Source organism: Pleurodeles waltl, chromosome 5 (genome assembly GCF_031143425.1).
Source record: "Pleurodeles waltl isolate 20211129_DDA chromosome 5, aPleWal1.hap1.20221129, whole genome shotgun sequence".
Lineage (NCBI taxonomy): Eukaryota > Metazoa > Chordata > Amphibia > Caudata > Salamandridae > Pleurodeles > Pleurodeles waltl.
In genome coordinates, this window is record NC_090444.1 from 221,330,736 (window position 1) to 221,358,040 (window position 27,305).

The following is a 27,305-nucleotide window of genomic DNA, read 5'->3' on the forward strand; positions in this document are numbered from 1 at the left end:
TTATGCAGCAGGGCTCACTAAATTATGGAGCAAGAAAAGGCAAATTGCGCGACATAATGCAGTACATTTTGTGATAGTATTACCTCATTATTTTGTTATTTGTACCCATGTTAACACTGTTTGGGTATAGGTTTCACCTCGTTAGTACCAGTCTGACATCTAAATACAGCAAAAATAACTGAAATCCTTTGTTAAGGCTCTTCCATTACGCAGCAACACTTTTGACACAATTTAGTTACCTTTCAACAGTTGAGCTAGAAATATTTTTTTCTTGTTAATATCTCCAAATTATGCAGCAGATGATGGGTTAAGTGGCGAATGCGGCAAATTCTTAATTGTGCAGAAAACGCAGAAGCTGCGAACGTTAGTGTAACTTTGTGGATATTCACAAACATTCTTAGTTTTTTCACACCCATTTTTACACTTAACTCTAGTGCTAAAACACAAGACTAAAGTGAATGCAACAAACCCTCACACACTGATGTTTGGAGGGTGTTAAGGATTTCCCCACCTAGAAATCACATTTACAGAATAAGTGTGGTTTGTTCTACCTAATCCTCTCACAAAAACTCCCACATTGTGAAAGACACATCTGGCTATGTTTTGGTAAGAGGATTGGCTAACCATTGAGGCTATCGTACGTGTTACCTATGTTGAATTTCACTTGTTTTTCTCTTCTCAGAGTCTGCTTGAACTTTAATGTATTTAATGTTACCTTGGCTGCCCACGGCATTCCAGGAATTACCATCAATAACACCAGGCTATCATTATGCTAGGGTGGGATCTCCTGACAAGTGCCTCTCCTTCCCAGCTGCCCAGGGTTTGCCACATAATTCACACTAGAGCACAATCCAAGCAAACCTCTGTCAGATAAGGAGAGGATGTGCCACAACTTAATGCCTTCAAAGGGAGGCTGCAGCCCAAGAACAGTGTGAATTCTCCAGTAGGGTGAACCTTGCAGCTGCAGCTCTCAAGGCTTAGTGGCCAACAACCAGGGGCGGTCTCAGGCCGGCCAAACTCATATGCGTGCTAAGGTTTCTCCAGCCTGGCTGTGTTCAACAGCAGTCTGAGCCACTCAGACCAATACTGGTGCTGCTTTCATGCTACATTTAGCATGAAAGCAGCACCAGGATTGCTGGGGAGCCTGTGCTGGTGTCCCAAGGAGCGAGGAGGCTGAGGGAGATGGATAGCACAACAAAAATGGTAAGTATTGTTATTTTTTTTTAAACGTTGCTTCCCCCGTCATTCTCTCTCCCCCACCTGACATTTGCGGCGACCACCGCTGCCAACAACATTATAAAATTATCTTTTTGGACCAGGCTCATGTGATTATTTTTGCTAGCTTTGTACATTAGTGTCACTTACACTTCTACTATTGCCAGATGAATGTTAAGATAAGTAAATGTTGCTGCTCCTGTCTGAGTTACCAAATGAGTGGGAATCCTGGAAGGATTTTAATGCTTGCCTTATACCTTCACCACTGGTGGTGACACTGTTTGAAAGTCTGGGGATAGATATTGTCAACCCCCTTGACCGTGATATTCCCTGGGGGAACTCATTTAACCTGGAAGATGTAAAACATGCAGTTATGTACTCCCAGATCGTGCCTACCAGTAATGTGACTCCTCCACTGGTGGACAGGGCCCTGCCTGCCATTTATTCTGGAGTGGAGTTGCACAAGGAAGTTGTTGCTAACAGATCAACCTCCTTAGGTCAGCTTACATGAAAGGCTTCTCGTATGGGTGTGTATTCTCCAATCCTCCCTCCAGACAAATGAGCTTTGCTAGACTTGACAGCCTTAGGGTGGTCACCCCTAACTTTTTGCCTCCTTCGCTTTTTGGACACTGTTTTTGCTGGTTTTTAGACTCTGCGCACTTTACCACTGCTAACCAGTGCTAAAGTGCATATGCTCTCTCCCTTTAAACATGGTAACATTGGATCATACCCAATTGGGCTATTTAATTTACTTATGAGTCCCGAGTAGAGTGCAATATATGTGCCCGGGGTCTGTAGATTAAAAGCTGTTAGTGGGCCTGCAGCACTGATTGTGCCACCCACTTAAGTAGCCCCTTAACCTTGTCTCAGGCCTGCCATTGCAAGGCCTGTGTGTGCGGTTTCACTGCCAATTCGACATGGTATTTAAAAGTACTTGCCAAGCCTAAAACACCCCTTTTTCTACATATAAGTCACCCTTAAGGTGTGCCCTAGGTAACCGAAAAACCCCGTAACCCGAAGAGGAACAAAGTCCGCACGCCGGAAATCGACGCAAAGCCTTCCCCTCCGTGGAAAATAATGACGCAAGTCAGTGTGCGAAGGTGCGAAACCGACGCACACCTCCCTGTTTTCTACCCATCGCCTCCTCTGCGGCCCCTTGCGGAGATTTTGAACACGAACCAGGTACTTTGTGCTTGCAGGAGACCTTTATTGTTTTTAAAAGACATTTACTTGCTTTGCAAAGACTTAAGAGACTTTATATCACTTTTATAGTGATATCTCAAACATCTACTTATTGCATTTAATCGTTTTGACCTGCATCTTATCAGATAAATATTATATATTTTTCCAAAAACTGTGTGGTGTATTTTTGTGGTGCTATATGGTGTTATTGTATGATTTATTGCACAAATACTTTACACATTGCCTTCTAAGTTGAGTCTGACTGCTCAGTGCCAAGCTACCAGAGGGTGGGCACAGGAAAATTTGGATTGTGTGTGACTTGCCCTTACTAGAGTGAGGGTCCTTGCTTGGACATGGGTAACATGAATGCCAAGCAAAGACCCCATTGCTAATAAGCTTGTTGAAAGATTCAACAAGCCAATTATTGATATAAGTGCCACGAACAGACCCCCCCCAAAGGAAGTTGGATATCATTCTGCCTTGGGTTTATTTACCAATTGGGTGGAATTGCAGCAAAGGGATCGACCTGTAGTTTCTTTCAGTTCTTTTTGGCACCCTGTAGTATTCCCTCTTAGTTTTGTGAAACAAAAATGGATCATCACCTCTCTTGCAGCTCTTTCATTTCATAGTAGACGTTTGTTCTGAATGGCCCAGTAGAAGTCGACTGAGAGAATGGAAGCTCTGGATAAAGCATACACCAATGATAAATGAAATAAGCACACATAGCTCAGTCCTTTAAGCACTCAAATCAATGTGCCCATTGTTAGAAATGGGGTCTTTGGTTGACAGTCAGGTTACCCCCTGTTCAAGCTAGGACCCTCACTCTAGTCAGGGTAAAAGAGAATCACCCTCAGCTAACCCCTGCTTACCCCCTTGGTAGCTTGGCAGAGCAGTAGGCTTAACTTCAGAGTGCTAGGTGTAAAGTATTTGTACCAACACACACAGTAACTTAATGAAAACACTACAAAATGACACAACACAGGTTTAGAAAAATAGTCAATATGTATCTAAACAAAACAAGACCAAAACAACAAAAATCCACCATACACAAGACAAGTTATCAATAAAAATGCAAAAAGAGTCTTTGAGTGGTTTTAAACTCACAATAGCGCTGCTAGAGTGAAAATGTACCTGGTGTCCATCAAAAATAACCCTGCGCGGGCGGTTGTGCGTCAAAAATAACTCCGCACGGCGGTACTTGAGTCAAAAATCCAGCCGCACGATGATCCGAAAATCCCGCAGCGCAGGTTGTGATCTCCCAGCCTCCGTCAGCGATGCTGCGCGTCATTTCTCCTGCTCCGTGCGTCGATTCTTCAGTTGCGTTTCCTGCGAGCTTCGTTTCTCAGCTGTGGAGCCGGCAGCGCATCGTTTTTTCAGCCGCAGATCGGATTCGTGTCAATCTTTTCCCCACACGGCGCTCTGTACGTGGATTTTCTTGTCTTTAGGCTGCCAGCTTCTTTTTTCAGGGTCCCAGGAACTGGATGGGCACCACAGGGTAGAGTAGGAGTCTCTCCAGAGACTCCAGGTTCTGGCAGAGAGAAGTCTTTGCTGTCCCTGAGACTTCAAACAGGAGGCAAGCTCTAGATCAAGCCCTTGGAGATTTCTTCTCAAGATGGAAGGCACACAAAGTACAGTCTTTGCCCTCTTACTCTGGCAGAAGCAGCAACTGCAGGATAGCTCCACAAAGCACAGTCACAGGCAGGGCAGCTCTTCTTCCTCAGCTATTCAACTCTTCTCCAGGCAGAGGTTCCTCTTGGTTCCAGAGCTGTTTCTAAAGTCTGTGGATTTGGGCACCCTTTTTATACCCAATTTCTCCTTTGAAGTAGGCCTACTTCAAAGTAAAGTCTCTTTGGAATGTGAAATCCTGCCTTGCCGTGGCCAGGCCCCAGACACTCACCAGGGGGTTGGAGACTGCATTGTGTGAGGGCAGGCACATCCCTGTCAGGTGTGAGAAAATGCTCACTTTCTAAAAGTGGCATTTTCAAACACACAATCTTAAAATCAACTTTTAATAAAAAAAAAAAAATATTTTTAAATTGTTAGCTCAGAGACCCCAAACTCCACATGTCCATCCGCTCTCAAAGGGAATGTACACTTTAATCAGATTTAAAGGTAGCCCCCATGTTAACCTATGAGAGGGAAAGGCCTTGCAACAGTGAAAAACGAATTTAGCAATATTTCACTGTCAGGACAAATAAAACACATTACTATATGTCCTACCTTAACCATACACTGCACCCTGCCCTTGGAGCTACCTATGGCCTACCTTAGGGGTGTCTGACATGTAAGAAAAGGGAAGGTTTAGGCCCGGCAAGTGGGTACACTTGCCAAGTCGAATATACAGTTAAAACTGCACACACAGACACTGCAGTGGCAGGTCTGAGACATGATTACAGAGCTACTTATGTGGGTGGCACAACCATTGCTGCAGGCCCACTAGTAGCATTTGATTTACAGGCCCTGGCATCTCTAGTGCACCTTACTAGGGACTTACTAGTAAATCAAATATGCCAATCATGGATAAACCAATCAACATTACAATTTACACAGAGAGCATATGCACTTTAGCACTGGTTAGCAGTGGTAAAGTGCTCAGCGTTCATAAGCCAACAGCAACAGGTCAGAAAATATAGGAGGCAGGAGGCAAAAAGATTTGGGATGACCCTGCATAAGCAAAAAACTCCAACACCCATATATTGCAGAAGCTTGGCTAAAGAAAAAAGAAATAGGGCTTCATTACTCAGTTGCTGAATTACCCACACCACAGTCATCTTTGTGCAGTTCTTAAGTTACCCGTAATAATACGCCCTCATAGGAAGTTTGATATCAGTGTGCACTGACGGTATACTCTAGGGCTCTGACGCGTGCTGTAACTGCGGAAAGATGTTGAAAACCCTCCAGCTATGTTTTTCAAGTATCACCTGCTAGGGCAACCCTTTCTTTGTGAGCTACATAGTTCATAGTGAAACTCATGACAGGTTAGTGGTTAGGGGGATCAATCCTTTTTTGTTAGCACCACTAGGCTACTGTGATCACAGATAGTCTAATGAGGTGGGGCACCTAGCAGAGTGAGTAAAATGGAAAGGCTAAGTACACTAATTTTCTTTTTCTTAGGCACTCTGTAACTTCTCCTACACAGTAACCAAATAGTATCCATAGTAAATGTCTCCCGTTTGGCATTTTATCAATTTTCCATTTCTACTAATTTCTTATCATTTCTGACTTCCTCTTCCAGAATTGCGGGAGCAGATATTCTAGTTTCACTGTTGCTTCTGCAGCAAAACACATACCCCAAGACCTCACATCCATACCTTCAGATGAGCGAGTAAATTAATTGGATGCTGCCAATTTCCCGAGCACCATTTTATCTGACTTCATGACTTCATTGTACTTTAAAAATGCAATAACTGAAGGTGCACAAAAATAAGAACAAATTCTCAGCACAAGGGCCCTCGAATATTAAATTGCCGCTGCTACCACCCTAGGTGTCAAGAACTGGATTCTTGTTAGCCTACAAAGTTTCACAGTTACCTATCTACAGTATATGATAGCTGTCTTCAGTGCCTTAGAAGAGGACCAAGGGTTGCAAACCAGGCAGGATTTCAGGAACTTAAGCAAACCGAACTTGCTGTCAGGTTAAGTGCCAGATTAGGTGGGGTAAACTAATTTGCCTGGGCAACAAACTTGATAATTGGAAGAAACAGTTCATTTAATTGAAGGTACATTCCTTATGAACTGAAACCCAGATGAAGGTAAGTCTTCTTAAAGCATATTGTACTACTTTTACAGCAGCTCTCACTTTAAACCTTTAGAAAACTCTAATTAATTTCTCTGCTGAGTGCCAAACTACCTTTGCGATCAGGAAGAATGCTCTCTTCGCAGCTCCAGGGCTTAAAGATCCAGAATGCAACACAGAAATCATTTTTCAGACAGATGCCCTAGCTGGTGGTTTTGAATGGGTGTTCACTTAGTTTGATGAGAAAAATGAAACAGTAACCGGAAGCCTGCCAAAGTAGAAGAAGTTGGGCAGATGTAATAGTAAAGTGTTGAATATAATTTATCTTTAGAAGTTTATGCTGTAAATGTTTGGCGATTATCTCACTTTCCAGTCTGACTAAAGACACTTAGAAAGGGGTATAATAATGAAGAAAGAAAATCCAAAGCTTCTGTGATGCATACTATATTTCGAACCCTTAAGCCTAATCTTTGAATGCATGTCTTGGAGGTGCCATGCAGTGGACATGGCCTTTGCCACTCAAAGGTTAAGTAGCTTTTTTGGAGAACACTCACACTCCTGGGTCGCATCACTGTTTCCAAGATGGTGATGATTCAGAAACGACAGTATTACTTTGCCAGTCTCCAAGTTTATTCTCCCTGTGTTTTGTTTGGGAGTTAGGTGCCCTCCTGGGAGATCCGATTTGGTATGGCAACCTCCACAAAGTTGCACTGGCCTCATTAAGACTCCCAGTCGACCAGGGAGGTCTCTACCTCTGCATAGTATTTAGGAAGTCAGGTGCAGTGGTTGATCATATGGCTTCTAAGAATGAGAGCAGAAGAGACTGGTGTGACTGAAAGGCCATTATGAATACCTGAAATACTACATTTGACACTATCTGGTCCCAGACCCACCCATACTTCATCTCAATCTTGACTCTGCCTATTCACGAAGAACCCGTCCCACTTAGTGCCCAGGATCCCTTTATTGGGCCTCTGAGGACAATACTCCTGTCTCGACAAGAGGAGATTTACGCCTTGTGGTGCAGCTGGCTTGGGTGCATTCAGGGATTTGATTGAGGGTGGTTCCCTTCAGTTTTCCCACACCTTCTAAGAACAACATGCTCTTCATTCAGGGGAATTGTGAACGTCTGGTCTAATAAAAGCTGTTCTGAGTACTAGATGGGCAATTGTAGAGGCAGAACCCAGCACACATCATCCAACTCAAACCTTGTACACAATAGGTACAGGCAAACGCTGTATCATCTGGTTCTGTAAGTAAATATACCCCACCTCCCTTTCCCACACCAATACGTACAAGACCTTCGAGAGAGCAAATATGAGAGGGCAATTCAAGACAAAGTATGGGTGAAGGCATTATAATTTTCACACTCCATTCCACGAAATGCCAGGTTTAAATTAATGCAGTTTTTTATCTTACAACAGGCTTTTCCAGGAGCTGCTGCTTCTTGTCCCTGTTGTTTAATCACTGACGCCGACTTACAGCACATGCTCTGGAGTTGCCAATCCCTCTTGTCTTACTGGGTTCATAGCTTCTAAGTGTTGTCTGTTTAATACTATGATCTGTTTACAGCCCACCTAGGAATCTTGCACATTGTGGATTTTCCAGCATACAAAGAACCGCGAGGTTGCAACACATTTTCTAGGTCTAGGCCTCCTTGCTAAGAGAACAATTATCTGTAAATGGAAGTCACCCCTTGCACTCTTCGGACTCATGGTGTAGCATGATTTTATGTTGGGCCCAGGCGGAAATAAGGCCCTACTTAGAGAAGAAAGTAAAGGCCTCTGCAAGCACACAATAGCAGAGGACTGGGATGGGTTACGGATGACCTTGGGAGAGGAACCAAGAGATGACCCTTTACCTTCCTGAACTGACAGTGGCAGGGTCTCATTAAACACCTAGAACAACTCCTGTGTGTTGCGTCTAGGCCCCCTCAGCCCCTTTGATCTTCAAGCAATGTATGTCTCTTCTACTGGAGACTTGCTTATAGATGCCCCCCTCCACTATTTGAGCTTTAGGATCAAATCTCCTCCCTGTTCTTTCCATCCATCTATGTTATCCATAATGTTGGACTCCATAAATGACCCTCCCCTCTGTCACACCGAAGTTACTACACATGGGAACTCCGTTATTCCCTTAGTACAGCGTCTGGCACTATTACTGATTTCTTTGGACCAGAAGAATCTTTTTCTAAGTACCACGGGGTGAAAAGAAATACATTCCAGAATTCAATTTAAATTACAATGCAAACCATTTGGTCACACATTTAAATCTCAGAGGCAGAAATAAAAGTTCAAAAGATTTATGTCAAATTCAAAGCCAAACTTGTAAATGAGTCTCAAAACCATGCTATAAAAATACAAGATTACCTAAGATGAGTTAAAGTGTCGAACAAATTCGAAACACATCAGCATTAAACAGACCAAGACTTTTACTACTACTTCAGTAGTAACAATATAAAAAACGAGCATTTGTAATGCAATAGGTCTTACATTTGCAAAAGTTTGAGCTATTGGCATTGTTAATGCCCAATTGGCCTTTTCTTGCCCCATAAATTTGTCAACCCTGACTTATAATTTGATCCTTTCCTGCCACATAATGCCAGTGACCCTGCAGATACCTAAAACACGTCCATATACCTTCTTCCTCTACCTGCAGCAAAAAATTAAATGTTGCCATTTAGCATCCTAATTTCAATTTGCTATGCTAATTATATACACATCCACATCCTTGGAACTGAGAGTCCGGTAGCTTTAGCTGCTGGGGGTCAACTCTTCTACTGACCATCAATATGACAATGCCTATCGTTAGGTGATAGCAGGTTGAAAGACAGGGTGAGACTTGGGCAATAAGAACAAGGATAACAGATGGCTTAGTGGCCTCCAATGCTGCGTTTGATATGCACGCAGCCCAAACCTAAACTAACAAGACAATGGACCTACATTAAGAAATGCTAGGCCCCTCTGAATCACCCTCACAGTTTGGACCCTCAGTGCTGCACTTTAGAGGATGCACATGCACATGGTAAGCATTTTCAACCTGGCGGAATCCCTAAGTGATAGTTGACGTAAATACTTCGATCTTAGGGGGCCGTATATCTGAAACAAAGAATGAAAAACCCCTTGACCCATGTAGTTGTGCACCATATGCTCTCTCCAGTCTGCGTTTCAATGAAAAGAAGCTGCCATGATTCTATCACACCCTCACACACGTCCATATGCCTAACGCTAACCGGATTTAGCTGGTCACAATGAGGTTTTTTAACTAATACATTGGTACTTTCTATTGCATTATAGCTCTTCTTTCGCAGGCTTGACTGGTTATAATAAGCCCTCTGATTTACAGGTCTAAACCAATGCGAGGCTTACAACTTAAAAGGACCCTGGACTGGCAAGTCCCAGAGTCAAGAGGGTTCCAATGCTGCTGGAACATTACATCTACAAAGGGGATGGATGTTCTAGTATGTTGCAATTGAACACGCTATACCAGTTAGCATCAAACCTCTCCCACTCAGATGCTTTCATTGGAACTCCCAGCATTAACCTGTTATAACTGCATTATCTGGCAGTGTTGCTTTCTACATCGGAGTTGACGTATATTATTGTTTCACTAAACAAATTTAATGTGACTCGCACTGCTTTTTCTGCTGCATGTCTTCTGTCAAGTTAAGTCCCTCTGCTCTGCTTGTCAGACGACATTGCTTACTGATTACATAAAGCAATTATGCAAAGCACATACATGCGTATTAGCCCTCACACGGAGTGTCCTTGTATAAATTATGAGATTATAATTATTGTCGAAGGGGCCTAGTCATTATTCCATTCATTACCACCAAGAATTGGAATATGCAATTAGAAGCAATTACAATTACAAGCAATTACAAGATGCATTGAATGCCAACCTGAACATGAAAATAAACATGTATGTTGTTCACCCTTCAGGAGAGCCGCGTGGTCATAGTATGGTTGCCTTGTTTACGTAGTTTGAATGGAACTCATTCATTGTGATTCATTGTGATTCACTCAAGGGATTTCTGGTTTGCAGTTTGACTGGTGTGCAGGGCGTGGCTAAAGCTAGAGCCTGGCTACATCGTACTGAACAGCAAATGGGGGAGGTTTGAAGAGTGAACCAGCACAAGCCTAAGACTTCATGACACTGGGGTCCTTGTGCATGACATTTTTTAAAATTAAATACTTTGTTAACTTAATTTAATTTGCCTTCCACAGTCACATTGATGCATGCAGTATTTTCGGCGTGAGCGTTTCTGGCCATTGACATCACAACTAAAGTTGTATGTGATGTGAAAACAAGCTCTTGAGGAGATATGAGAACATGACTGCACTAACTCAAGTTTTGTAAACGTCTGAACAGAAATAGGAAAATAAGGCTGGAAAAGTATTTTAACAGAATGAAAAGTCTTGCAAGCATTCTTGCCTCGCATTCCACGAGCAGAGCAGCCTGAGAAGATTTATGTCTCCAATACAGGAGATGAGCAATGCCCTGTGTGCGATGTTGAGTGCTAGCAGGGAGGGGGCCTGGAGACAGAGACTCTAGATGCGGTTCGAGGCTAAGCCAGTTTCACATCATTGCTTCTAGGTTTAGCTACATTCTACTAGAAAGGGCATATTGTGGCTTTCATGAGCAGTGAGCTAAACAACTGGGTGTTTCTTTTGTAAAATAAGCTTATTTTAGGAGCCAGAGGTAAACAAGGGCAGCACTGGAATAAAGCCAAAACAAATGACAGTGACATGGGAGGAGATGGGAGGAACGGAATGCTGCAATAAAACACAGGCAGCTACCAGCCTAAAACACCCACAGTGAAAGGGGGCACCAAAGAAATAACAAAAGTAGTCCATCACAACAACAGATAAAAAACCAAAGTGGAATAATACAGTAGTTGGTCACTGCTCTGAAACAGAAAACGGCAGAACTGACCACTAGCGAGCAAGAATTTTTAAAGGCCACTGCAACCAACCAATGAAATCGCTTTAAGCCATAAGAAGTATACTAACAGTATAGTCGAATGCTTGAGCTCGACCTAATAAGGAATAACACTTGATGCTCTGAGTTCAAGCTTCTCCTGACTAATCATTGAACCTATGGTTATCTAACTACTCTAGTAAGCTACAGGAAACCCTAAAATGATCTAGCTTGAAATACTGGAAATGAAGAAAAGTGTCAGCACCATAGAAACCACAGTAGATGTTTCAGAAAGAGAGATTTGTGTAGGATAAAGTCACATCAGCCAAGCAAAAAGAAACAGAGGTCTGTACCTCTGTAAGTGTCCACTCTAGTAAAAGGGCAGAATGTATCCGAGTCTTTAACTAGCTAAAACACTCTTATCTCCCCCAAACGTCAAATAGCTGATGTCACTCCCAATTATTTTTATTAATTTTTGTGAACATAATACAAGTAAGCACATTACCATGACAGCTACATTAGCCAGATGAATCATTAAGTGTGACATGACTGAAGCATTAATATGTGAGGATGTATACAAATATGCTAGACAGCAATGAACATCAGTTGGATGTCTACAGCATGAAAGAGAGTGTCTGTAGTCAGTCAGTCCTATGAGGTTGGGGAGGAAGTTTGTGGTAATGCATTGGACACAAGGGAGGGTGAAGCGCAAGCCAAAGGATGTGGCACCCCTGTGTACCCCACTGCTCCAAATTCTCAAGTGTAAGCACATAAGCACGGAGTGGCATCCAGATGTCTCTCGGACTCGAAGTAGGGCACTGTAGGGAGGCGTAAACCTCACTGGTTGTGTCACAAAAAATGAGACTACTAAGCCATGCCCGTGTTGTGCGGGGAGCCTTAGAGCCCCAAAGTAAGGCAATTTCACATTTGGCCATTAGGAGAGCTATGGCCGCTTAGCGCCGTAAGGGTTTGGCAATGGACCTCACGTGGCCCAACAGGGAAATCTGGGGGTCTGTGGCAACCGGGACATCCAACATTGCCAGAGGATAAGAAAGACCTATCTCCAATATGTTGATACCTGGCATGTCATGTGGACAAAATTGGTGTTGTCAACAGCACATTTCAAACAAGTGGAGGGTCGCGTGGAATCAAATTTAGCCAGGACACTGAGTGTCATATAAATTCTACGAAGGAATTTATAATGTAAAAGCTTGTGCCAGTGGTTAGGGGAAACTGTACTAGTCTGTGAGCTGGAAGCAGACCACACTTTGTTGGATAGCGCATACCCCACATGTGCCTCCCAAGCCTCTCGCACCCCACCGTCCTGAACTGGAAGAAGAACCAAGCAGGTGTGAAATAGTTTGGAAACTAAGTTGTGACTCGAATCGGACTGGTTGATCATGGTGAGGGGGGGAAAAGTCTGCTGTCACAAGCATGTAAGTGGGAAGCAACACTTGGAGTGTACTCTGCATCGGGTTGAGAACAGAATGGCCCATATTAGTCGCTATCGGAAACCGGGCATCTCTGGTCCTCGAGAACAGATGGCCACCTAGAAAGAGGTCACCCATGACAATGAGGTTATGGGAGCGCAGTGTGGAGTGCACCACTTTTTCTTGTGTAAGTGGGAGTCATGGGTTGTCCTCCAAGGGGAGGGCTGATGGTGAATGCTATCCTTTAACTAGGCTTTCATCTCTTGGTTCAGCCATCATGGTGATCTTTGATTTTTTCTCATCTTCAGGACTCCAGGAGGGAGTTCTCCTTCACAACTCCTCGCTAACACTCCTGTCCTTCTCAACCTGTCTCCTCATGCCCCCTTATCGACAACTCACAATAAGTTTTTCATAAAAAAAAATACTTCAGTTGATGCACCTGAAAGCAAAGAAATACACAGAGAGAGTGAAACTTTCATCATTTTGAAGATTAAACACAAAGAGAGCATTTCCAGGCCTCTTTTCTAGCTAACTTAGTGTAAACTTTAATGCACATTCAAATACATGGTTATATGTGCACTTCACATGAGTAAAATAATTGAAGAATAACTATGACAATTTGGATTAACTAGAAAATCCTAATATTTATTCATGTAATAATACTGCATAGATGTGATTTGCATATGATCATTCTACATTCCTACTTATAAATGCATTTCAGTTCATGACTCCAGTTTCTTCATTTATATGAATACATTTGAACACGCATTATATATGTTGTCTAGTGCATTTCAGTTCTCCTTCTGGAACGCATAATGGCACAGCCAAGTTATGCTCTCTCACCTTTGTCTCCAATCCTGAATCATCTTGCTCTTTGTAACCCTCCATTTGCAGAGCTATTGTTGTTTTATTGTTGTTCCCATGTATAAGTATGCACTTGGGTCTTAATTATCTTTCTTCTGTCTCCCCCTTTTTATGATGTGTCACACAATAGTTATTTCAGTAGTATAGTGACTTGCACTGTATCAACGGTTCTGATTTTATTGAATCCCAGTACAATTTCATGCCTAGGAATATACTCGTTCACATGCAACGTTCCATGAACTATTTCAGACGCATTTTATCCTTTTTTACTGCCATATTTTAACTCCTACTGCCTATGTCTATGTATCATCTATAAAATGTGAGTTAAATCTTACAAAACTAATAACAATGAGTTTTAAAAAATGGAGATGGTCTTTCCAGGTTTCCCTAACTTGAAAAAGAGTAAAGTCAAGGGGGCGAAATGTGTGTTCTCCATTGCCAGGCTGAGTTTTTTGTGTAGCGTGTCCACCTGTGCTTCCTTTTCTGAATACTTACAGTGTGACCCATTCTGCACACTGATTTTAAAATAGCATTGAAGACTTTGGCCTAAAAAGCTGTCTCACCATTCACATGCCTCTGTGAATGCTCACCAACCTTCCCCAATAAAGGAGGTCACCTTCTTAGAAGGACTATGCACTGACACCAGTTATGAATGAAAAGCTTCACAATTAGTTTGTGCTAAAAGTGCATTCCTTAACTGTGTCATAGATATGTGGGCTCAGGGCTCTGCCAACATTGTGCTACTTTTGATAAGCACATAGTGGAAATGTGCTGCTTTCCCTTTTCTACCTTTGCCAAGTCTTTGCTTTATCTGCACATATTAGCATCCACAGAAGCATCGTTCTTCTCTTTCCTCAATCCACTTCATGGATGTCTTCAGATAGCTTATCAAAGTCAAAGAATCACAATCTTTTGGTATTTCTTTGATGTGCTTCTTTAAAGTCATAGGGTTTGGAATAATGTTGGTCATCATGTTTTATTTAACACGAGTGTTCTACATTTCCCAATGAGAGCTTTGTCAGCATGTAGTAGCACAAGGAGGCTTACAGGAATTAGAACCTTTGGTGTAGTCCAAGTTCTCTTTAAATCTTCACTGTAGTATATCTCAGTCCTGAACACTTTCCTGATTACCTAAGCAGGAACAAAGGATAATGTGCTCTCTTCAGCCAGTGTCCTTATTGGCCTGATCTTGACTAAAGCCATTGGAAAAATAGTTCTCCAATTTACAACTGGGGTCAGTGTTGGCCTGTGCCTCCTGTTCTACCCTATTTAACCTTTCTTTGCTTTAATGGTTTGAGGCCCAAAAAGGAAGCCAACGAATTTAAGTAGTCAATCCTGTACGTTTGAGAGCAAATGTCCTGTCAGTCCTTTGTGTACCAATTTACGGGAGCTGTTAGAGGGTGAGAGATTTGTGCCTGAAGGTATTTCACTGATTTATTGAAGTCTGCACACAGGCTATTGCAATTTGCTATGAGTGGTTAATAGTAATGAACGTGCATTAGAAACACAACACTGAAAAATACAGAGACATTCTGCTTTCTATCAGAGGACTGGGGAGCAGGGCCTCTGGGGAGCTAAAGAATAAATGTTTCATTTATGGTTAACTAAGGTGGCTTGGAATGGATGCCTAGGTCTGAAAATAATTCAGTAAACAGGCCTGGAATCCTAGATAATCTTATATGTATGAACAACAATAGTTTACTGTGATGTGCATTTGGGAAGTTCTCAAATAGATCAAGAAAAATAATGTTATATAAGAAATGTAACTAAACAAATAATACTGTGGTTTTGCAGTTATAACACATTCCCATGCTGAAATGTACACAAATGCTTCATTGGATTCATTGTAAAAAATTGTCCAACAATTATTGTGCACAAGGTCCTTCATGTTTTTTGCTCACAAGATGAAATATTAGAAAGTGTGTTTATAATGTGACGTTTTAAGGCATGGGCAAAGTGGGCTCTGGCCCAGATCCTCAGCCATTCAGGGCCCTCCTGATAGAGCCAGCTCTGTTCTGCAGTGTCTTGCCCTGATGACCTTGAAAATTACTACACAGACTGTTTTAAATATATTTTTCCTTTCATTTGCATTCAATGTGGATCATGTGTGACAGTATTACAAACCATGTTGTGTTTGTTTTATGCAGCATCCATAAAGAACTTTCTTTTAGATCAAAACAGGATCTCACATATGAGAAAAGGGAGGGTGTCACAGACATAATGTGCAGTAACATTAGTGAGCTGCTGCTGTGTTACAGTATTGAAAACACAGGTCACTACTCCAGAATATTAAATGTAAACACGTTTAGAATTTGGATGAATGTGGCTGCGCACTATCAGTGACCTGGCTTAAGCGGGCATGAAAGAGCGGAAACTAGATAATAAATTCAAAGCTATTCTGAATAGGGGCCTCCAAAATACGTTTTGCCCAGGGTCCCCAAAATCCCTAAGATGTCCCTGTGTTTGTATGATATGGGGCAAAGGACCAAACAAACACAAACAATGGCATTTGGCCAATACCGCCAAGATCTCATGCCATCCTACAGCCTTGCAGTCACGCCACTTAGCTCAGGTGAGTTGTGAGTGTCTGACACAAACAAGTATTCAGGGAGGGTAAAAAAAATTATTTCAACTGTCTAAGTCTATGTCATATACTTTGTTCAATTTACAAGTGACCCTCGTAATGCTGGAGGGTCTTACCATCAGACACCAGACAAAAGGCCTGATTACGAGTTTGGCAGTCTATAGCCAATGCGGAAGTCCAACTGCCACATTACAGCCCTAGCCACCAGCTCCGCCAGGATCTTGGATTCCGGTGGTCTGGAGTTGGCGGCAGTCCTAATCCACCAGGGCAGTGCTGCAAGTAGTGCTACCCTTGGGATTACTACCTCGTTCTCCGGCAGCGGCTTCATGGCAGTACCACCAAGGGGGGCCCTGAACTGCCTATGCACTTGTACATTGCATTGTGCTGGTGCCTCCTGCTGGCTACAGCATTGCTGCCAGCTCAATTACGAGCTGGAGACAATGCTGTAGCCTGTTTCCTGCTAGGCTGGCGGGTGGAAATTTAGGTTTAAACTAAGTTTAAATTAACCCATATTTCTCTCAGTACCCGCACAGATCTCTAAAAGTATATATATAGATGTATATATATTTATATATATATATATATATATATATTGGAATGTGTTAACTTTTCTCTTTGGAGTATTGATTTTCAGCTTTAGGGGGTTCTAGTTGTATTAGCTTTTAGTGTAGTTAGAGGTATTGAAAACGTTTATCTTACAATAGACGATGGGTGGATTTTTAAGTTCATTTACTGCTAATACAATCTTATGGTTCACCTTCGCACTTTTAGACATACAATTTAGCACCATCTCTTTTTAAGGTTTACCAAAATGGCATAAGATGGGACAAACCTGACATGATTACAAATATTGAATATAAAATTACCGAAATTGGGGATTGTAAAAAAAAATGACAGTGTTACTTGAAAAGTTTTAGCACTTTGAAAAAAGAGGTTCTAATTTGAAATACTACTAATTGCCAGTACATGCATAATTTAACTGCCTGCTGATTTATCATTACGAAAATGTGATCATCCGTCCACAAGTATGATAAATGTATCACCATGGTTGACATTTAATAAAAACTGATATAAATTAGAAAATATAAGTGTCGTGAAATAACATTTAGGCGTTTTTGGTTCTGTACAATTCAAATGTGCATTTCATGTTTTTTTTAACATTCTTTGTTAAACAGCTGGGAAAACTAGTTTTCACTGGCCGATTATGTCATGCCATCTACTAAAACATCATATGTGGGTTCTGAAAGCTGTTGTTCTTGCGATGGCCTTATTTATACGCCTGGTGTAGGAACGTACATAGATATCTGCTCAGTGGAAAACAGAACAATAGTGAGTGGGCTTTGTAGGACAGCTAGACAGACCGATTCTTAATATTTCTAATACACATAGGAATGCCCGATTACCTAATTCCATATTAAATAGTGTTTCAAACATGCAGGAGCCTATAACTTGAGGCACGGTTCGAACTGGCCCTCAAATGTATCCACCCTTTGGTAAAGTGATATAATATTTAAAATGGAAAAGCAAAGTTGCAGACATTCATTGATGTCCGTAATTAAATTTTTGCATTTCCTTTGCCACCATTACATAGCCGAGCCACCATTCATACAATTGCTGCTTAAAAACATACAATGTAAGCTCTGAAGTAGTCGCAGGGTGAAAAGAGAGGACAATAGAAAACACAAATCAAATATTTAAATCCTTTGATCACAAATTTCCCTTTTTGGTTTCTTGCAGCTCTTTTGTATGCAACTATTTTTGGAAATGTGACCACAATCTTCCAGCAGATGTATGCCAACACTAACCGGTACCATGAAATGCTGAACAGCGTCCGCGACTTCCTCAAGCTCTATCAGGTGCCAAAGGGGCTGAGTGAACGGGTCATGGACTACATTGTTTCCACGTGGTCAATGTCCAGAGGGATCGACACTGAGAAGGTAAGAACAGTGGGTACTCTCATTATTGCTCAGCAGTTTCATAGGTTTATCTCCTCAATGAGACACCTAGAAGTTATTGGTTTGCCACTTAGGGGTGGGGGGAGGCGGGCTTTTCCTTCTAGATTGCTGTGTGTGACCAGTTCCAGCAATAGTGGAAGCTAACCTGGCCCCAGATTGCACAAAGCCGCAAGCCAGGAAGTGATGTTGGAAGACTGAATGGCAGCAATGGGGTGTCACATAGCAGCAGCTACCTGGACTGGGTCTGGTGTCAGCAGTGGCACTCTGGTCACAGTGCTCATTCAGTCTGTCACCCCCTAGAGAGGTTAGTGGAGTCATAGTTGAGGATCCAGACAGTACAAAAAACAATTGTGGCCAGCAAATTGGAAATTGCAGACATTAATAGATATTTTGCAGTCACTGATAGAGAGATTACAGAATTCAAAGCAGACATGCATAGCATGGGTCTTAACTGCAGACATATGGGGAGACATACTAGCTGATAACAACCACTATCTACCAACAGGAAGGGCAAACTAATACTCTAATGTTGAAATGCAAAGACCTTAAAACTAGATCACAACAAGACAATTTACATGTTCAAGGTCTGAAACACTGATGACATGATTTGCTGTGTCGTTGAAATATTCTGAGAAAGCTTTAAGGAGCAACTTAAATTCTGCATTGAAATCAAGAGGGCAGATACAGTTGGCCTAAAGACTAAAGATAGTTACCACCCGAAGATATTGTGGTAAATATGTCCACTTTCAGAGTCAAGGAGAGACTTATCACCCAAGCCAGGGTGATGAAAAGAATACAATACTGTGACAGCACTGTTTTCTTGTACCTGGATCATGCAGTGGTTATACTATAAAGGCATCAGACTTACTGACCCACAGTTCAGAAGCTGACAAAGCATTGGACACAATACAGGTTGATCGTACATACAATAAAGATTGATTGTACCAGAGGGCAAGCAATTCCAATAGAAAAGCAAAGAGGTAAGAATTCCATCCTTCGACGATGGAAAGGAGTTATACAACATAGCAGAAGACAGTGAAAGTTAAACCGCCTTTTTGCAGACATAGATACCCTATGGTCCTTTGGAAGGGACAGGACACTAACTAAACCATCAGGCGGTGAAAAGGAAAGATCATCACAGAGAAAGATCATCAGGAAGAAATAAAATCACACACTGTCTTCACCAACAATAACATCATTCTTGACTAGCAGTAGCATGACGAAAGCGTTTCCAGGGAAGTGATTTGCATGAGAGCAGTGCGAGTGGAGGATTACAGTTATAATGTCAAATAATCTTATGCACTGAACTCTCATTGTATTAACATAATAGTATGTTCCTGTCCTTATATCTTCCCTTTATCATCAGTTGGTGTATTCTCACAGTTGGTAGTGCAGATTGCATTAAAATATTGATGATGTTAAGGTTCTAGTCTGCCAAGCAGGTGACAGATTATGAGGTGATGGTGGAGAGAAGAGACACACAACAAAGACCTGTGTCATCTGACTTTGCTTGGTTGGTTTCATCTTTACAATAATTTCCTTGGTGGAAGAGCCATAAGGAGGGTAGAATATCAGTGGCAATATCATAAAGCATAGTCTGTGAGATATATCATACAGGGGCCCATCCAGAAAAGAGGGGATCTGCTCAAAATTTAGAGTAGGTGGAAAATGTTTGTTTTTGTTTGCGTAAATTAGCCTTTATTATTTCACACACATTGTTGTTGTGGACATACCTAAAAAACACGGGATATACTTAAGGCCCTGCTGCAAGGTGAGGTGATGTTCTTTAGGGATCACATTTCAGTGTGAGTTTGCAGTTATGTACTGTTAGAAATGGGATTTCTGGTTGGCTAGGGTATGCACCTCAGCCAGGCAGAACCTACTCACTCTAGTCAGGGCAAGGGAGTTACACGTCAAAGATAACCCCTGCTCACCCTCTTGGTAGCTTGACACGAGCAGTCAGGCCCATCCCAGAGGCATTTCCACAACACACAAATACATGTGATGCAATATCCCCACCACAAAGGAAACACAACACCAGATTCTATGAAAATATACTGTATTGTACACAATGCAATTATTAGACCAAACATCACATATCAGTACTATCCTGCTACCTTAGCAGTTGTCAGAACGTTACACATTAGTTACTCTGCAAACTAACAGTAGTCACATATAACACACAGGTTACTCAGTATTCTGCAACATAAGCAGTAGTTAGGAAACACGTTATTACACCAAAGCACTTGTCATAAGAATATTATGAATGCCCATAGTAGGAACATTAGAAAACATATGGCATGCCATCAAAACATATTAGTATGTTATGTCCATAACAGGAACATGTTCATACATATATCAAAACACAGGTAGGCAATAGATATATTCAAGACTGTAGAAAGAATTTTTAATATAAATATTATTTATTTTGGAAATACCTGGCTTTCATGGTGCAGGCACCTCTAGTGCCTAAAAGATGAAAAATGGGGCCCCCAGCACTCCTCTGCACGAAACGGGGGCCTCTCCTATCCTTTGGCTGGCGGAGGGCAGCACACACTTCCTCTCTACTGTGGACGGGCCCCTCCGGGGACCCGTGATCACTGGGAAACACACAGGCCTCAACCGCCCCTCACGAGGTGTGGCCAACATCCTCGGGATAATGCAAGAGGAGGGGGGCGCCACACACCCCCTCGGACTTTGTAATGGGCCCCTCGAGGGGCCCACGATCTCCTGGGGTCTCCCCTGGGCCTGTACTGGCCCTCTGCTGTAGGGGGGAGACCTCTACAGTTGATACTGGCCCACGAGGGGCCCCACAAAGAGTCTGTGGCGCGGGCGAGCCTCCGATGAGGCTCCCGTCCCGCCCACAGGAAAACCAAAGCCCTCTGAGGGTTCAGCAGGCGAGTTAGAGGTGTCCTCCTCTCATCCCTGCTTCCTGGTGATGCTCTGGCCCAAGGCAAGTCCTTCCGGTGCCCCGGGGGAGCTCTAAAGAGCAAACCTCGCCCGGGGGGCACCCATAGGAGCACCCTTGCTCCGATATCACCAAGAAGTGTTTTCTTTGTGCCCCGAGGGCACTAGGCAGCGTGCTTCACTCGCGCTTAGTTGAGGCACCTTCCCTGGGCAGCGGCGGTGATTTCGGGAACCAGGACGCACTTTTACAAAAGTGCTTGAACCACCAATGAAGCACAGGTCGCGGCAGTGAGTTTTTTTATACCATAATGAGTACGCACTGTCTAAGGTGCCAAACATCATAAAGGGGAAGCGCTAAAGAAATTCCCCAAGGAGCGCTTTCCCAAGTGCTTAATGCAGCAAAAAAGGTGAAGCACCCCTCATCCTTCAAAGTGGATGCAGGGGTCAGGGGCCACGGCACGCTGCCTCTGGGGAGCAGAGTTCCAAAAAAAAGGCCCACCGGGGGAGGTGCCCAGCAACAGGCCACCACAAGGAGGATGCAGCAAGTGGAAAGTCCTTTTCAGTGACCAAGCAGGTCACAGGTCAGCACAGCAGCAGCAGTCCATGGCGGATCCTGGTGAGTCCTTCCAGCATTTCTGTGTCCAGTTCCAAGAGGATTCCAAGAGTCTCCACATTGTGGGGAAAATTCCCCTTTACTTATACTCTGTCTTTACAATATTTTGCAATGGTAGGCAGAGGAGGTTCCAGCCAGTTACAGCTGGTTGTGGGAGTGCCACCTCTCTCCTTCAGCACATGCTCCAAACATCAGTGGGGGGTAAACTACCCTATTGTGTGAGGCCAGGGCACAGCCTTTACAAATGTAAGTGTGCCCCGCCTCTCCCTTCTCTCAGCCCAGGAAGACTATTCAGTATGCAGATGCACCTCTGTGACACCTCCACCCTCCCCGTGTACAGGCTGTCTGAAAAGTATGCACAAAGCACCGACTGTCACTCTGCGCAGACGTGGACTGGAGTCAAGCTGCAAAACACCAGAGTCATAAGCACAGATAAATGCGCACTTTCTAGAAGTGGCATTTCTGTAATATTAATAAAAAATACACTGACACCAGTAAGCAGCATTTATTATCACTATCACAACCAAACCAAAAATGCCTACGCTACCCCTCATAAATCAGACAATACCCCTTACACATAAGGCAGGGCATTTCTAATGCGATCCTATGAGAAGGCAGCACTCAGAGCAGTGAGACACCAAGTTAGGCTGTTTGTCCTTACCAGGACAGGCCACACAACCTGGCACATGTCCTGCCTTCTACATACATGGCACCCTGGCCATAGGGCTAGCAAGGGCGTACCTTAGGGGTGACTTACATGTAGTAAAAGGGGAGTTCCGGGCCTGGCAAGTAATTTTAGATGGCAGGTCCCTGTGGCAGAAAACTGCGCACACAGGCCCTGCGCTAGCAGGCCTGAGACAGGTTTGAAAGTCTACTTCAGTGGGTGGCGCAAGCAGCGCTGCAGGCCCACTAGTAGTATTTAATTTACAGGCCCTGGGTATAGAGATACCACTGTACAAGGGACTTATAGGTAAATTAAATATGCCAATTAGGTATAAGCCAATCATACCAACTTTAGATGGGAGAGCACCTGCACTTTAGCACTGGTCAGCAGTGATAAAGTGCTCAGAGTCCTAGAGCCAACAGCGAGAGGTCAGAAAAACCAGGAGGAAGGAGGCAAAAAGACTAGGGATGACCATGCGTATGGCCAAAAGTCCAACAGGTTGCCACTTGTACACGTATTTGCAGTTCCATGGGTACTCATGGCAAATATATATGTAGACATGAACTGTGCTCAATTGTCGTTTATGTGGAATGGACAAGTGTAAGGGGTGATGAGTGGGGTCATGGCAGCGGAGATTATCGAAATGGTGAGGCCAGCTGTAGGTAGTCCATGTACTGTCTACTGGGCATGGGTAGTCTGAGATATGGGAGTGGACAGTTGACAGGGTGTCACAGTGACACACAAGGGAGAATGTTGAGGAGAGGGTGACTTTCTGGCAGTGGTCGTGGTCTGGGCATCATGTACAGCTGGATGTCTACTTGGATGTGTTTGCTTGCGTGGAGGTTCCTCAGCTACAGGGGTCAGAGTGCTGTTGTCCTGTGAATCCTGTGGCGGGGCCTCCATGCCACTGGCTGCTGCTGATGTGGAGGGCTGTGATGGGATGTGGCCAGTGGTAGGGGTCTGCTGGTGGGTGGTGGACTCACACGACAGTGGTCAGGTCCTTGAGCACCCCTACTATGGAGGCCATGGTGGTATTGTGGGCCTTCCACTGGTGCATGCCCTCCTGATGGTATTGTCCCTGCAGCCGCTGGGTCTTCTGCACAGTAGCGAGGATCTGGGCCACTGTGTCCTGGGTGCGCTGGTATAGACCCAGGACTTGGTTGAGGCCTTCCTGGGCAGTCAATTGGTGTGGCTGTCCTGACCCTTGGCCCATGGTTGCCCTCGTACTACCCCTGCCCCCCTGTGCCTGTGCCCCTGGCACAGTGTGTCCACTCCCAGTAGCAGCCGGGCCATCATTGTCTGGGGTGAGTGCCTTTTACTCTGGCCCCATACTATGGGGCACAGCTCTGATTGATGGGCCCCTGGGGCATAGGTTTGGGGTTCAGGGTCTGGCTGTGCTGTTGTTGCCACATGGGTAGGGATGTCTGGTGTGTCCAGGGTGGGTGTGCCATTGGTGGACTGTTCAGTGGCCCCATATGGCCCAGGCAAGTAATCCTTTTCCAGACATCCAGTGGTGCCTTTATCCTGGGGTGGGTTGTCTGAGCCTGGCATTCTCTGCAGGGTGTCAGTGGCAGGGGTTCCTCTGGATGGATATGGTAGATGTTAGTTGTGCGACTGTAGTTCTTATGTCCCTGCTGTGATGCATGCAGTGGCTTGACTTGCTTCCCAGTGATGGCAATGACAGCTGCTACACTGCAGACATTGATTTGGATTGGATTTTAGGGGCTGTGGTTCTTCACACTGTGGTTGACATCCGTGCATTAGGGGTGTGTTAGTAGGGATGGTGGGAAGTGGGGTGGTGTGGCATGCAGAGGAGGGTTGTGGGGTGTTTGGGACGGAGTAGTGGGGTTGGTTGGAGTGGGTTGGAGAGTGGTGGGGAGGCATGCTGGGCATGGATGGTTGGTGCTTGGGGGGTATTGCTGACATACCAGAGTCGAGGCCTCCGCCGATGCCAGTGAGGCCCTGGGGATGCACGATGTCCAAGACCTTCGCCTCCCAGGGTGTCAACTGAAGGGGTGGAGGTGGGGGCTCACTGCCGGTCTTGTTGCTGGCTATTCTCTGCCTGAGCGCTATGGAACGGACCTCCCCCCTGAGATCGTCCCACCTCTTTCTGGTTTTCTACCATGTGCGTGGGTAGGAGCCAACTGCGTTGAACCTGTCGACGATCCTCTGACATAACTCCGTCTTTTTGGATATGGATGTTTGCTGTACCTGGACTCCTATGAGCTCTGGCTCTACTCTGGTGATCTTGTCCACGTGACCTACAACTCATTGTCAGTGAACTGTGGGTGCTTCTGGCGTGACAAGTTGTGGGGTGGGTATGTGTTGTGCGTGTCAGGTGCCGTGCAGGGTATGTGGTGATGTGGGGGTGTTTGGCTGTGTGTACTGGTGAGCTGTGGTGTTGATTTGTGCAATGTGTGCTGTGTGATATTTGGTTGCTATGTTTGGGTTGTGCTTTGTCTCGAGTGGGGCTGTGGCTGCTCATATTTGTCACAAGGGATTGTTGGTGTGTGTGGGGGGTATTATATGGTGGCGTGGGCAATTGCGCATGGTGTGTGCATGGTTATCAGGTGTGGGATATTTGAACTAGCCAATGTGGTGTTGGCTACTTTCCGCAGTGCCTTTTTGTTACACTGCAGTGCGAACCGCCAACGGTTTCCACTGTGCATGTACCGCTGTGCTAGAGGTTGCCTCATAATATGATAGTCGGAATGGTCTCGGAGTGGTCTCGGCTTGGGGCTGGCGGTTGATCAGTCACACTTTCGTTGGTGTTGGTTTTGTGTCTGTATTTGGGCAGTTTGTGTTTTGTGATTTGTAATCCGGCTATACCGCCACCACTCCTGGTATGGTGGCACCATTTCACATTGCGGTCTTGGCCGAAAACCACTAAACTTGTAATGAGGGCCTTAGTCTACATCTTTTAGCAAGTAACTTGATGTCAGAAAGTATTTTGGAGTTTTTTCATGAATATTGACGCTGGGCCATTGAGGTGATAGAATTATTTGGTAGATGTTGAGGAGTGAGGTCTCTATCCTGAGTCATATAATTTTGAATGAGTTATGGGAGCCATAAAAGTTGCGTTAATGGTGTTTTTGAGGATATTGGATACGCTTCCACCTCTCTCGGACTGTCCTCATGTATGAGGGTGTAGTCAGTTGGCAACGTGATGGTTTACACCAGGGCCATGTGATGTTGGGTTGTATGTTTAGGATTTTATTTGTTAGGGGTGTTGCTGGTTGCACATTTTTTGAGGGGGAGCCATTGCTACTCAACAGAGATCCAGGTCCTTGGCCCTTCCTGGCTCCAATGGGACCAAACAGAAGCCAGCATTGTCTTCTCTTTTGCTGTTTGGTTAGTGAAACCAATAGAGATACTGCTTGGTTGTTTCAGTCTGCCACCCCTACTGTTGGCCATGTAGCACTCGAATACATTGGCAATTAAACCCTACTCTATTTTATTCCTCAAATTATATCAGACGTGTTTTCATCTAAACTCTTCTTAAATACTACCAAACACACATTTAATTTAAGCCTCTTGTTATGCCTAGCACAAAGCTTTTAAACATATTACTTTTTAAACTAACTTCAGTACTCCCTTCAAGTGTTCTTGATTTATAATAGCAATAATCCGCCTGAAATCCTATTATGCACAAATTATAATATTGCGCTTTAATCGTGTATAAAATAGTCCCTGTGCCTTCTGCTTACCACCCTCCTCACCCTTCTTCCCGCCTGCACATGGAACTCTCTCTCAGAATGGTCGTATCTTCAAGACATTAAAATCTACTCTCACTTAGGACCTTAATGCTCTGAAAGTGCCCTCTCTATTAAAGTGTTACAATCATGTGCTAAAGTCACAAACAGACATGATTTGTTAGCAACCACTGGATTAGTGAGAGCGCATTTTAAATCAGCCATTTAATTTATTTTTTAAGCAGAGATGTAATTGTGAAAAAAATAGCTGCTACAAGGTTTGAATAAGAATAGTCTTAGTTTTTCAAAGCAGTCCTAGAAATTAGTGTCTGCTCACGGTGAAAGGTAACGGAAGAAGCGTGGTGGTTATTTCTTCTTTGAAGCTTATCTGCTTTCATTATTCCACCGCACTGCATCACTGGGTAGTGAAGATGTAAATGTGCCTTTGCATTGCTTTATTAAAGGCCGCCCTTTTATGACTCATGCAGGAGTGGTGAAATATCCCTCTGGTTCTGTGTGACTGGAGGCTGAAATCTTATTAGAAGGAAAAAGCATTCTCCTCACTTTTGTCTCACTGTGCCACAGAGCTAGAGGCATTCGGCCGAAAAATACTGGGCAAGGTAATGTCTTTTACAGTAACCTATATCTCACATTAATAGATATAGCAGTTCTGTGTGGCATTTTCATCACAAATACCACTTTCTTTCAAGGTTAGAATAAAACAGTGTTTCTTAAAGTGGTTTGTGACTGAGCCACTGGCTGTATTTGATCACTTTCCTAGTCAGAATCACCCCGAGTTTGCTTTGTGGTCCTATCACATACGAAATAAAGATGTGCATTAGTGAAGAACTATCTGTAATGATCACTGATCGGTCAGTTAGCGCTTCATTTCTAGTAAGTCAATGTGCTTGCTTCTTTACTGATTCGTATATGTATGTCTGTATTTATTTTGGAACGTTGTAAAGCCCACACTTTTTTTCAGCTTGTTCACAATATAATTTCCTAAATAGAATGTTCAGAGATACGTTTTAGGTAGTTGAAATTCAGATGGATGCAAGGTTTTGTACTCCCATAAACCCCACATTCGTCAATTTCTATTTCTCGTGCTGGTCTCATTCTGCTTACCTTTCCAGCTCCTTGTGACACAGGAATGGTGGTGGCCTTTAGTTCCAGTGTTATATCAGTTTGATTAGACCAATTAGATATGTCTGTCATTGGTTGGTGACACACAAAGGGTTTTTGTATATTAAACCACTCTGGTGATGTTTTTCTCAGTGGCGGCTAGCAGCGCGCAGAAAGGGCGGGGTGGGAGGTGGGAGGAATAGGGACATAAAACATAAATTAAGTCCAAAAAAAACACCAACAAAAAAAAACGTACTTTCTCTCCGCTGTGCCGCTCCTCTGCTGGCTGCAGGCAGGTACAGGTTACCAGCCTGCCCTGCGGCCATCGTCAGGATTGGCTGGGAACACCCAGCCAGGATGCTTCCAGGCAGACTGGGAGCCTGTGCGCACACTCTCCAGCCCATGCAGGGCTGGAGAGAGC

General features: G+C 43.8%; 1 protein-coding gene across 1 annotated transcript in view; it reads left to right on the top strand.

Moving 5' to 3' along the window:
• Positions 1–27,305, top strand: part of KCNH1 (potassium voltage-gated channel subfamily H member 1) — an 849,123-nt gene that overhangs the window by 651,547 nt on the left and 170,271 nt on the right. The window contains exon 8 of the mRNA XM_069236535.1: positions 17,669–17,868. Within this exon, the coding sequence (XP_069092636.1) occupies positions 17,669–17,868 (200 nt within the window). The remainder of the gene's footprint in view (positions 1–17,668; positions 17,869–27,305) is intronic.